The following is a 13,745-nucleotide window of genomic DNA, read 5'->3' on the forward strand; positions in this document are numbered from 1 at the left end:
TCAATCGGTACGAGTTTACTATGGCACAGTTTGATCTCGGTAGGACTGTGGTGTTCATACGATCAATGGCACAAATGCGACCAGCGTTTTTATGGGAAGGCGTGGTTTATATGTTTATACCTGCATGAATGATTAAACATAATGTACATCAGTATGTCTATTACAATAAAGATGAAGTACAGGAGATAACAGATTTGGGGATTGCCTATGCGCATAGAGGAAAATTAAAACACAAAAACGTGCAGTAGGGTTCAAACATTTAAAATAAAAAGCTAAATTTTTAATTTCACAGAATATCAACTAATAAAATACGTAGCTTAAACCCAAAGCCACCAAGATTAAGAACCCCTAAAGTTATAGCCAAGGTATAGCCAAGGTAACACTTTATTTCACAGTGTCTTTGTAACATGTTACATATGTAATTGATTTTACTATTAACAGTTTTTTATGCATAATTACATGCAGCTAAACCCAACCCCACCCCTAAACCTAATCCCAACCTTAAACCCAACCCTATAGTAAGTACATGTTGTTATTCATTAATATTTAATACTTTAATTACACTACAAACAAGGACACTGTAAAATAAAATACACCTGACTTTTTAATCAAATCTGTGGCAAATTTAAGATGTAGATTATATTTACGCAAAAAACACCTGTAAGGACACTACAGTGGTTTTCACATTGAAAAACAATTGTTTATTTGAACGGTCACCTTTATGAATTTGCCAATTTTCCGCATTATACAAAGCAAAGACAATTTACAGATACAAAATGCAGACAAATGATATGCAATCATTTCTTGGATGGCAAACAAGTAGTTGTACATGAAAAAAATAAACGAACAAATAAAACAACAATGCAAAAGTTCGTACAAAGAACGTTTGAGGTCAAACGCCGAACGGTTCTCATCCGATAAACTCATTGTCATTTATATCTCTAAATCACAGCGTAACGTCGTGAACAAAAGACATTACACTTTCATTGAAAAGAAAACTATATACATTGATAACGTTAAATCCGTAATGTACATGAATAGTAAAAGTTTACAGTCAAAAAAAGTAATTAAATTTGCCCTCCCTATTTCGACTAAAAAAATAGAAATTAATATCTCTAAGTGTAATACTTTTTCCTTTTAAAAACAATAAAATACATACAATGCCTTGTGCTCAACCTGCCGTTTTCTAGCTCGCTGATTTCGTTTTTACGTCACTTGGGTTTATGCGAAAGCATAACAGTATTTATCAAAATTATATTTTTTATATATTTTTTTTTACATTGGGAGCTGCCAAAATTGTTTTGGATTTGAATCTATCCTAGGCGATTTGTTGAGCGCACACAAGCCGGAGCAAAAAGTAGAGGCAGGTTCAGCTTAATTGAAAATGGAAACAAACAAATGAACAAGAAAATCATTCACATACACCAATACAGTAATAACTGAGCAAAAGATGTGTTAACCTTTAAGGTTTGCTTTATCTGTATCTATATTGAAAAACACATTTGTACAACAGGTTGGTTTATAACTCTGAAAATGGGGAAAGTTTGTTGGCTTGGAGGATACTAAGGTTTGTGCAAGGCACTATGGATCAAAGCCATAGACACGCATTGGTTGTCCACCAGGGGGCATTCGATCTATTCCCCGAAAAGAAAGATTCAACATGCTTTAAAACGCACAGCTTGCATCCAAATGTGTTTCAGCAGTTTCTGTTTGGTTTTGTAGACGCTAGCGGTGGAAATTGATGTTCCTCCAAAAAAAAAATTAAACCCTAAACTTTACCCCCCTGAGGAAATAACTTTCTTCTATGGCACATTGGATTGTCCAGAAATCTATGAAGAAGATGCATTTGAAAGACGAGGCAGATAAAGTCTGTGTGTACTATAACTATGGCATTGATAGAAAAATTCACAGTAGAAACACAGATGCACATGGGAAATAAAAGACACAACATTGACAAAAATCACATTTGGAACAAACAAACAAACACAAAGGAACAGTGAATAGATTTTCTGCAGTTGAGCCTTGAACTTGGGGCAACAGAGATCAGACCTTTTTCCTGTAAGATATCCACAAAGCAAATCAGAAAAAAATGTTTAACGTCCACTACGGCTATATAGCCGATAAAAGGAGGTTTTGTGGGAGCTTTCGAGTCATAAACTGATTCAGTGGCGATTTAAAACATTCGTTTCCCAACAATACAAAAATTTGTTTCGGCATAAATGAGAAAACATCAAGGACGTGAGTGTTACCGACAACAGTGGCTTTAATAAAGATAAATTTTATAATTTAAATAAGTGCTTTTGTAAAGTCGAGGAAATAATACCTCATAATACCTGATCAGTGAGCACATCCTATGCAATAAATATTGGCATATTTAGAAATACTACGGGATAATCTTAAAATTATATTTAAACAAATAACCTGGCTCTGACTCGAAAAAGGACCTGTCAAAGTGAATCTTTGGGTTCAAAGCTTCCCAAAGCAAAGGGAAAATTAAAATAATAAAAATATTCGTCATTTTTTGAAATCGTGAGAATTTTAAACTAGTGGACGAATTGGGAATTGCAGGTGTGTTTTTTTCGCTGTTCAGCTTGCCCCGAAACGAACCAAATCGGTCCGAGAAACTGTAATAACTACAAAGAGATGCAACACGGCTCTTATACATTTCTAACATATTGAGGTAGACTGTGTCCAAAAACCAACAGAAAGATATTAGCACTAATAAACATGCCGCATGTTCGACCTATCCAGCTGTCTCAAAGAATAAACACCTAAAATGACGAACGTTTTACCCGCCTTAAAGTATTGTAATAAAAGCTAGCTGGGATTTACATAATTACGAGGATCATAAAATAAATAAAATATCAATATCTGCCTTTTTGAACGTTACGTAGGAAAAACTGTAAAGATGTCTGTTAAATGCTACAGCAAAATAAAAAACCCACTTGGTAGTGGTGTACTGTACGTAGTACTAGTTTTATAATCTTTCTGATATGTACACACCCAAAGCAAATCTGGTAAGACAGAGAAAAGGAACATTTTTACCATGTTACCGCAATAACGTCTTGAGAGCATTTCAAGTCGAGAAACAAAAAGTGAAAATGGCGAAAACGTCCAAAATCCGAAAAGCAGAGATTTTATCCTTGTTTCGTCTCGTTTCCCTCGCAACCACCACAAATAAATATACATACATACCTACATACATGAACACAAACACGCACATACATGAAATGTGCACATTTTTGGATGACGATCAAGAGAGTCCAGTAAAAACGTAATCCATATTTTGCCATCAGAGAAGGCACGAAGTGGATAAATTAGAAATCAGCTGTGAAGATTAACAGTGCTTCCTCCGTTTAGTGAAGGGGATTTAGAGGAAAAGTTGAAAATATAGTTTACGTCCTGGTCTTCTTTTATGATTTCCCTTATTCAGAACTAAAGCATAGTAAGGCCATTTGCAATAGAGGCGAAAATAACCGACAATAAACAATGCAAACTACACTTAACAAGTACTCGAGACTAGATGTTTAAGCTATTGAGTGATTTGTTTAAAATGTCATCCAATATTTAAAAGTAAACGCACATTCCATTTGTTTTCTCCGTTATAGGTGCAACTAAAGAATGCGAATTTACTTTCTGTTAACAACTAACAAATTAGCATTCCTCAGAGGCGAACTTTAATTTTTACGCCTAAAAATCCAGGTTAACCGCCAAATGGGGCCAAGATTAACTTTTTTGTCCCACTAACTTCATTCCCAAAACTTTCGCTACTACACCAGACAGAATTCTAAGGATAAAATTCCGGGCTAACCTGAATTTTAATCGGAAAAAACTAATTAGCGTAAATTTTATATTTATTTTTGTTAAATTTCAAATTTTGAATTTAAACGTTCCCACCAAAACCAAACCAAAAATGCTCCCCCTATGTATGTCGGAATATCGCCGCAAGTCGACTTGCGCGATAATGCACTTTTCTTTTTGGTTAGACATAAAAAAACAACGCATTTTCAAAAAAGAGACACAATTTGCAAAAAATATCATATAATCAAAGCCTCTGATGAAAAACATTAGAAAAAGACAATAGAATTATGTACAAAAGTTCAGATGTCGTGAACGTTTAAAATACTGATAATACCAATCAATATTTTATATAGATATATATATATATAAATTTGTGTGTGTATATATTTAATACCCACTATATATGCAGCAGCAGCAGCTATTGGTCAGTCTGAAGAAATCCCGTCCGATTCGTAACTGTTAAATATCCTTCAGCCGGCATAAAGGACACAGGAGTAAAAAGCTCAAAGAAAAGTTAAAATCAAACATAACGCAAATAAATTAAACCTCTTTCACCAGTACGCAAATAACATCCGGGTGAAGTCAGGACAAAATAATTCCCCAATGAAAACAAATGTTTGTTCTAAAAGAATATATGCCATCGTACAGTTCCACAATGAAGTCATTGTTCTTGTGAAATGATCACGCATTAATAGACTCCTTTATGTGTTCATAGGCCACGTAACAAAAGGCCACTATTTTAAAAGATTTCCATCAAAAAAACAGGAACAGGAAATAAGCATCCAAGGGAAAAGGAAGTTGATTGAGGTGATGTAGCCGAAGCAGCTTTCTGGTTGATTTAGTCACGTTCACAGTTTCAATTTCCCCCCACACCAAGCCGTCTTGGAAACTTGGCGTAAAAGTGTTAAGTCGGAAAGCGTTTCTGACGGGGGAAAAGTCTGCATCCTCGTAACCATGCAAGTGTACTGACGAGAAGGTAACGACAACAAAAAAGACCTGAGATTCGTATCGTTTATTTCTTTGAGGGCCTCTGCAAAAATAAATCGTCCTTTTTAAAAACGAAAGAAAAGGCTAAACGTTAGGACGGACTCGATCGGGGCAAAGACAATATTCGCCCGTTTTTTCCACCGTTCATATGCGTATAGGGCACATGCTCCTCGTAATTGCCCCGTAGGCCCACGGATGGCCCGTTGTCTCTACTGCTAAGGCTTTCCTCTCTTTGGGAGCACGATGAAGGGTCCAGTGGAATGCTCTCCATGTTCTCGAAGTCCATGTCGAAATCCTCGCTCTCCGGCGGTTTGTTCTCCTCGCTGTAGAAGAAGGAGACCTCTTGGAAGCTCGGATGCAGGTCGTCCTTCATCATCTCGATGATTTCTTGGAAGGTGGGCCGCATCTTGGGGTTGTACTGCCAACACATCTGCATGAGGTTGTGCCTGGAGAGAGAAAACAAACCAGACAAACCATCAACAAAGGCTGCGTCCGAAATCGCAGATGAAGTACCTGCTAAGCGACCGTTAAAACACTAGGTACGATACAGTGTTAATATGGATAGTATGAATTTGGACGTACTACATCCGCCATGTTGGACACATCACGGGACATACATCGTCTTAACAACAAGTTAGTCGTTAACTGGACTTTTGGTCATTTTTAAATAAAACAAAGCCTCTCTTTCCTCTTCGGATAACTCCTCTCCCGGGGGCTTATGGGATAGTAAAGGGTCATTCGAATGAACACTTCGGGATCTTGCCGGAAGTAGTAGGTCATCCGGGTATTGGGTATTCGGACACACTACTCGCCTACTGCTTTTTGCCTACTATATACTAGTGTAGGCGGTTTCGGATGCAGCCAAAGTCTTTTTGGATAGTGCATAGTGTTTTGGATGGTGGACCATGGCATAGGATCTACTGTCCTCTTTAGGATTCTTAACTAGCTAATCCAGGACTTAACCAACCTACACATAGAGTTGCAAACCATGTTTAAGTTTCTTGTTATAGGCAACTCCCATCTATTACCATATATTCCCATTAATTTCCATATATTCCTGTTAATTCCATATATATTCCCGTTTATTCCCATTAATTCCCATATACCCCCAGTTTATTCCCATTAATTCCCGTTTATTCCCATATATTCCTGTTAATTCCCATATATTCCCGTTAATTCCCATATATTCCCGTTAATTCCCATGGAAAGTTTCCAGCCTTGAAAATTCCCAGAATTTTGAAACCCTACCTTCACCTACTTGGAAGTTCATGACAAGAAATTCTCTCATACTTACATCCTCTCTGGGCAGTTGTCCGGCCTGTCCAAGTATCCTCCGTCCATGACGAATTTAAGGACCTGCTCGTTGGACAGTCCCTGGTAAGGCTGCTCGGCAAGCGTGTTGATTTCCCATAATACCACTCCAAAAGACCTGAAGTCAACACATGAAGGGAATATTACAGTATTGACAGATGGACTGAACGTTTAATGAATCCTGGGAGATGCATTCAGTCTTTTGGTTTCTTCAAATATTTCTGGCTTTTTAGCAATGCACACTTCTGCTAGTTTCTCTCCCGTGAAGAAACCTGGTTAGAAAGAAATATTGCAGATATAATAGTAAACAAGAGTCTAATACACACCAGCAGTCTGAGTGTGCGGTGAAAACGCCGTCTTTAAGCGACTCTGGCGCCATCCATCTGACGGGTAGAAGCCCCTTGCCACCCTTACGATAGTAATCGGTCTCGTAGATGTCTCGGGTCATACCAAAATCTGCAATGAGCCAACATTAGAGGGTGTTACCATCTTTTAAAATGTAGTTTATAGCTCATGCAATCTTTTTTGACACGTGAGCCATGTCCCAATATTCATCAGTCACTTTTATTTTCGTTCCATCACGCTTGGTTCTTCAACTTAAAACATCACAGGTCCAAAAACTAGAAATGTATTTTTCTATACCTCCTATTTTCACCGTGTAATCTTCGGCCACCATGCAGTTTCTGGCTGCCAGGTCTCTGTGCACAAACTTTTTAGCGTTGAGGTAAGCCATGCCATCTGCTATCTCCGCTGACATCTGAAACATCTCCTTCAAGGTAGGTGGTGGACGACCTGGGTTATTCTTATGAAAAAAACAAAACAAATTAATGACTGCATATAATTTAATAGACACATATGTAAGATAAGTGGATGGACAACTTACCTCAGCATCAGGTCTGAGGTTGCGCAAGTAGCTCTTCAGATCTCCGTGGGTCATCAGTTCCATCACAACCAATGTCGGCTGTCCTTTAGAAACCACGCCTAACAAACGAACCTAGATGAAGATAAAACAAGCAATTTTAGCGTCTAAAATGCTAACGAACATTTACAGTCGTGATGGTTGGCGTATGAAGTGCTCACCACATGATGACAACTAAAAGCTTTCATGACAGACGCTTCGTTGAGGAACTCGATCCTCTCGCGCAGGCTCGCCGACTCGTTGACGGTTTTCACGGCCACTCGCGTCTCGGATTCGCCCTTTATGATGTCCTTGGCGATGCCTTCGTAAACCATCCCGAAAGATCCTTGACCGAGTTCTCGAAGAACGTTGATCATCTCCCGGGGCACCTCCCATTCGTCTGGAATATAAACTGAGCACAGAGAAAAACTTAATACTACGTTTCAGTCAAGTGCTGCCACTTACAACAACTAAGTCAACAATTAATGGTAATGTTTTTAATAAAACTAATTATGTGACCAAATTTTACTGCCAGCGTTTAAAACTAAACCTAATATCAAGTGTTGACGTAGCCTACATAATTTTGACTTACCATCATTTGCACTTAAGTACTCTGGATTCGAGGATGCAATCAAAGGTCCAGTCGGTCCTTCAGTTTGCCTGAAGAAAAAGACATGAATATTTCAGACCATTATCTCTGCTAAATAGCGGCATTAAATCACATGCAATAAGATATGTTTCTACATACTTCTTCCTAAGAACAAAGACGACTGTTAAGGCCAGAATCAGCAGTACGAGGATACAGATGACAGGACCGATGATGATTTTCATGTTCATTTCCCCTGCAAAACGCATATCGAATTAGAGACTGAAATGTAACAAGCACAAAAGATGAAACAGTGAAACGGTCAAGCTTACTGTCTGGAATGAAGAAGTATGTTGGTTCGGTCCAGGAGCCGTTGCCGGCCAGCGAGGTAGCGCGGATTCTTACACTATAATTCCCAGGATACCCCACTCTTAATCGACATCCCTGGTGCTTCTCATAATTGATTCTCGACACGCATATTTGATCCTCCTAGGACATTGAAAATAAGTAGGAAAAGTCAACAATAAATAATACTTGACGATAAGTAGGGCTTCCTACTAAAAGACTTGCACACATAGGATCAGCTACTTCATTGATGTCTTTCTAGTTTCTAGTATAAGTTCATGCTGTTGCCATAGCAACAAAAGTCCTACTACCATTCATTCTGGTTCCTAAAACACATCTTTGCCAAAAGTGTAGACCACCCAAAGAATCATAAGTAGAACATTTTAAAGCAACACTAAGTAGTTTTTTTACCTTTAAATAATGTCTCTAAAATTATTTCAGTGATAGAACAACTTTTAACTGGACAAATTGTACTGTTGCTGCAACCTGAGCAGCCTCCTAGCTGCTACAAGCACACTCTGAAAGTGGAGGTGGAGGGTAGGAAACACAGCCCCGCCCCTCCCCCTGCCTGCAGAAGAGTGTCTGATACCAGGCACTGTTGCGCTTTTCAACCACATGGGGGAGCTGTAAGTCATTTTTACATGGAAACTACATAGTGTTGCTTTAATAAAACAAAAAATGTATTAAAATATTCAAAGAACTCGTACAAAACAAATGAAACAAATAAAAACGAATTTGGCGAATAGCATTATTGTTAATAATTTGAAAATTTAATAGATATTATAATAGTATCGCTATCAATAACCTCTTGGGCAAGATAAGGGTGTAGTGAAAATTTTATATTCTGACCTTGACACAATTATCAATTCCAGTACTTGATCACAGCATAACCAATCAGAATCAAGAATTCTAGAGCAACCCGTAATACCAAGTTTCCACTGTTGCGTTAATTTCAGACGAACAATAAAAAACACCTACGTAGTTATCGGACATCCTGAGATACTTGACTTCGTACAGTATGATCATTCCATTGGGCGCTTTCGGTTCCTGCCATTTGATATGCACAAACTCCGGTTCATCTGGAAGCATTTCGTGTGTCACCGGTTCAACGATGTCATCTGCTTTTGCTAGGGACACAATTGATAAAAAGAAGCTGACTCACAAGAACATGAATTCAAATCTTTGCTACACAGCACCTTTAAATCGTGTTAATGGTAACCGTTTAGTATATACTACCTTCAGGCAAAGTGTGAGCGCTGACGTATGTAGCCGAGCTACAGCGGCTCTGATCCGTGGGATGGTTGCAAGCTTGGATCTCAATGTTGTAGTTGGTAAAGTGAAGCAGGTTGGAGATGACGGTGGCCTCTTTGGCACTGACCAACCTCCTGATTTTGCCTCCCGTGGTCGGAGTAGGGGTAATGTCGAAAAGGCTGGTAGGCGTTATCTGAAAGTTCGGTACGGTGGCATTGGCCACGCCCACCGAGCGACGTCGCCGGCTGGGTCTGTGGGTTGAGGTAAAAGAAAATGTGAGTATCAGAGCAGAGGGAATCGATTTCTGGAGATACCTCGAAAATCAATGCTAAATGATTTTAAGGTCATGACTTGGCGCACCATACAAAAAATGACCAGATAATAACGAAGCTGGTTGTCTGGTTTAACTGGTCTCCCAGCCTGGTTTTAGCTGGTGTAGTGGGTGAACATTTTTAGCTGGTCAGGCAGGGACACCAGCTGACCCACCAGCTTGACCAGGCTGGAAGCTTGTTTTAGCTGGTTTAAGATGGAAGTAGCTGGATTAAGCTGGTTCTCACAGCCTGGCAAAGCTGGACTTCCAGCCTGGTCAAGCTAGCGGGTCAGTTGGTCTCCAAGCCTGACCAGCTTAAAACTAGCTTGCTATACCAGCTTTACCAGCTAAAACCAGGATGGGAGCTTTTCAGTAGAGCAAAGAACAATAGTTAGCAAACTACCCTACTGAAAAATCCAGCTAAGACCAGCATAAGCTGGTTTTAGTTGGTCTCCCAGCTTGGTTTTAGATGGTATTGCTGGTGTAGCAACCTGGTCTAGCCGTGTTTTGGTCACTTTTTAAGCTGGTCTAGCTGGACTTAGCTGGTCAGGCTGGAAGACAAGCGGACCCACCAGCTTGACCAGCTTTGCCAGGCTGGGAGGACCAGCTTAGACCAGCTAATGGAACCTTAAACCAGCTACCAGCTTATGCTGGTCTTTGCTGGATTTTTCAGTAGGGTATGATCTTAAAAAACATGCTTTGAAATCTCAGAAAGCCAGTTCACTGTTTAAAACAAATACACTTAAAAAACAGTAGATGGAGCCATAGATCTTTGAGAGGCTCAGTATCGCAATAGGGCACATTTGATACTACACCATTCTCTTCGTTCAACCCAAAACAAAATGAAACCAAGGGAGAAACGTTACTGAGGAGATATTAGCCCACATGGCTGCGCTCCAGACCAGCACATCTGATGATAATATCGGGACTGGACTGTTTCTATGATGGGTTTCACAGGAGGAAACCATTAAACCAAACTGCATGCTTCAAAAAGGAAATGCACAAGGTGTACCACATCCAGCGGCTTGCAAACAGAAAAAAAAACATGTTGGGGTCAAAAACATCTGTGACTTTGCTTAGTAAAGCCACCGTGAAAATGAGGGACTTGTTGGGACTTCTTGGTGGACATCATGTGGCTGCAATTTCTTGAAAATACACATCTACTCTTTTCCTTAACCCTGGAGAACCCACTGGCCAAATTTGGCTAATGTTGAATTGAGTTGCTATGATGAAGGGTTCTTGGGTTCTCCAGGGTTAAACACCATGGTTGGAAGTGCTAAAAAAGTTTTAAAGTTTTGAAGAAGAAGAAAAATGCTAGGCTGGACTTCTATCTATTGTAAACTTATTGAATAGTGATCTTTGAAGGCCTGCAAACATAAAGAACACAAGACAGCAATTATCCGAATCAATGAGATCGTGTTTCTGGACATAGGGGTTTCATGTCACCCAGATAAGGGAATTTTTGAAATGCCCCGGAATTCAATATTCCTATGGGAATTCTAAGCAACGACTTCACAACATAACACATGATTTTGACCAGGTCCCAACATATGACAAAACAGGAGCAATTGTATTGCATCATACTTGGGTTCAAAGACTTCATTGTGGAGGTAGTTCTCGAACGTCTTGCGAAATTCTGACTCCTCAGCTTCTTTCTTCAGCTGGGTCTCCGTTTTGGGGCAGGTACAGCATGGACCAGTCTGGCCGGGCATGTCGGTTTTATTCCACTTTTCTTCCTCCTCACTGCCGTAGCGGGTTGGCGTGCGGGATGGAACTTTCATCCCTGTACAAAGATAGAGGACACTTGACATCAAAGTCTCAAGGAGCTCATCTTTAAAAATTTGCAGACGTACCTTTTTGGCAGTAGTCCAGGAGCTCGGTGTTTTCTTCCTTTTTCTGGCAGGAGACCAGGTAGTGGGAGATGTTTCCGTTGGGATCGGAGGGCGGCTTCCACTTGAGAATGATCTGCGTGGAGGAGTTGGAGAAGGAGTTGGGGTCCAGAGGTATCGAGGGTTCTGTTACAGTGGAAACAGAGCGGGACAACGTCAAGCCATGCGGGAAAACTAGCGTTCTCGGATGACAAGCTTTCACGAGTCATTGAATTCCCACAACGCACCAAACCCCCCAAATAAAATGCTAATCAACGGTGAGAAAAGCAAGCGAACACCTCTTGGCCACAAAAGCATCAAGGATGTCAGCATTTATTACAGGACCAATCCTTTGCTTAGGTCAGCGTTTCCCAATCCTGGTCCTCACTTACCCCCTCCCAGAAAGTTGTAGATGTCTGCTTATCTAACACACCTGATTTAATTCATCAGCTTGTTAGGGAGACATGTGAACCATTATGGAAGAAGGCTGATGAGTTGAATCAGGTGTTTTAAAAAAGGAGACATCCTGGGAGGGGTACTCGAGGACCAGAATTGGAAAACACTCGCTTAGGTCATGGTTATGAATCTTACTGGTTGCATTGGTGCGGACGTAGATGATGTTGCTCTTGGCCCCGCGGACCTGGTGGTCGTCGGAGGCGGCGAGCTGCGTTTTGACCATGATGGCATACTGGGTCCAGGGTTTGAGGGGCATGATGAGATAGGCCGGCTCTCTCATGCCGTTGCTCTCAGCGCCGCGTAGAGGAGGCTCCACATCGGCAATTGCCCAGCTGTTAGATCCACAAGCATCCTGTCCGTCATATTCGGTCACGTTCCTAAAAGGCCTGAAAGGAAGAGAAATATAAAACTTTATTATTAACTAGTAAGTGACCTAATGGTTGATATAGTGGTCAGTAAACCTAATATATCATTGGCGACCCGAAAAATTTATAAGGAACAGCTAAAGTTCAATTCTGTTGCTGTAAACACTTACGCTTCCTTATAAAAGACCATGAATCCCAGCAGATCTCTGAAATCTGGTGGCCAGAATGCCTCCCACCTTATGTAGATCATGTTGTGAGTTGTGCGGATCTGACTAAACCGGAGGACTTGATTTTCACCTGTAAAAGACGATCGGTATTATGTTTGGTTTGACATGAAGGTCGTACTGCAAAATGATATGATAGATAACGTGAGCCTTACAAAATGCCTGGTCTCCATTAGTAGGGATGTTGATATCGTTTTTGGGTCTCCTGTCCTTGGTCCCGGTGACCTCTTCCATTCTGAGGATCTCAGATTTGCAGAGCTTAGAGTTGTGGAGGAAAAACATCCGGCCATGAGTGATGGTCAGGTTGTGTTTGGACCAGTCCCAAAGTTGTCTCAGGTTCGGGTTGTCCAGGGCGTAGAAGGAAAAGTTCCTGTAAGAACATATAATGCACTTATAAATCAAGACCAAAATATCATCTGGATTGATAAATCATTTGATATCCGTTTACTCGATTAACGAAAGTGTGCCGTATCGTCTCATGTCAATAGATAATAAATACGATTTCTACTGGTCTTACCCAAGTTCCAGGGTTTCGCCGCGAATAACGCGAAGCTTGCGGAGAAAGGAAAGCGAGACGAGGGCATGCGCCCTGCGGATACTCAGGTAGCCCGTGATCTCCTCCAGTTGACCCAAACTGGACTCCAGCTCGGAAGCAATATTATCTGAGGAACAGAACAAAAACGTTCAACCCAATAGGCATGTACCCAATGCTTATTCAAAGTAAAATATATGTATTAAAGTGCCCATCTTATGACTGCTTTTCCCCAAGTTATATCGGTGTATGAGTTCCATCAAGCATGTTTCAAAAGTTGTTTGCTCGAAAAAGCTTGTAGGAAAAGATTGTTACCCATCTCTAGTAGCCTCTTTTTCAGGGCAGTTTAGATTGTGCCGTTTTGAGCTAGTCTTACATATTTATGAGCTACTGCTCCTTTGATCACGCCCCACTACTAACGTCATGTGATCGTGCGCATGCTCAGTGGTATCGTGAGCAGTACAGACCATACTGTGTTATTATTTTATATATTATTATTATTAACGGTTTATGTTGCCAACAGACAAATCATGCAGAAAAGTATCACTAATAAGTACACTACAGGAGAAGAAACTCATGACACACAATGATTCCAGAGTAAATTGTGATGTTACGTTAGCAGTCACAACAATAAACTCGTTTTCCCTGGACAATGCTAACATATTCCCATTATAAAACATTTTCAAACGCATTATTTTCGCAAATTACAGAAATTAAGACCCGGCGGGGGATGTATACTGCTTGTGGACCGCGTGCTAATTGCTAGAAGCTAGCGGGAGGTCCGGACCGTGTAAATATCTATGCGGACCTT

General features: G+C 40.4%; 1 protein-coding gene across 1 annotated transcript in view; it reads right to left on the minus strand.

Moving 5' to 3' along the window:
- Positions 1 to 675: 675 nt before the first annotated feature.
- The window catches only part of insrb (insulin receptor b), a 72,986-nt gene continuing 59,916 nt past the window's right edge, over positions 676 to 13,745 (minus strand). The window contains exons 5-21 of the mRNA XM_065244542.2: positions 12,920 to 13,064; positions 12,558 to 12,772; positions 12,349 to 12,475; positions 11,949 to 12,199; positions 11,343 to 11,504; positions 11,074 to 11,272; positions 9,165 to 9,430; positions 8,907 to 9,055; positions 7,916 to 8,072; positions 7,746 to 7,839; positions 7,590 to 7,657; positions 7,180 to 7,409; positions 6,983 to 7,093; positions 6,742 to 6,901; positions 6,426 to 6,555; positions 6,083 to 6,217; positions 676 to 5,234 (exon numbers count right to left, since the gene is read on the minus strand). Of these exons, the coding sequence (XP_065100614.1) occupies positions 4,880 to 5,234; positions 6,083 to 6,217; positions 6,426 to 6,555; positions 6,742 to 6,901; positions 6,983 to 7,093; positions 7,180 to 7,409; positions 7,590 to 7,657; positions 7,746 to 7,839; positions 7,916 to 8,072; positions 8,907 to 9,055; positions 9,165 to 9,430; positions 11,074 to 11,272; positions 11,343 to 11,504; positions 11,949 to 12,199; positions 12,349 to 12,475; positions 12,558 to 12,772; positions 12,920 to 13,064 (2,954 nt within the window). The 3' untranslated portion in view covers positions 676 to 4,879. The remainder of the gene's footprint in view (positions 5,235 to 6,082; positions 6,218 to 6,425; positions 6,556 to 6,741; positions 6,902 to 6,982; positions 7,094 to 7,179; positions 7,410 to 7,589; positions 7,658 to 7,745; positions 7,840 to 7,915; positions 8,073 to 8,906; positions 9,056 to 9,164; positions 9,431 to 11,073; positions 11,273 to 11,342; positions 11,505 to 11,948; positions 12,200 to 12,348; positions 12,476 to 12,557; positions 12,773 to 12,919; positions 13,065 to 13,745) is intronic.

The sequence above is a fragment of the Paramisgurnus dabryanus genome, chromosome 24 (genome assembly GCF_030506205.2).
Source record: "Paramisgurnus dabryanus chromosome 24, PD_genome_1.1, whole genome shotgun sequence".
Lineage (NCBI taxonomy): Eukaryota > Metazoa > Chordata > Actinopteri > Cypriniformes > Cobitidae > Paramisgurnus > Paramisgurnus dabryanus.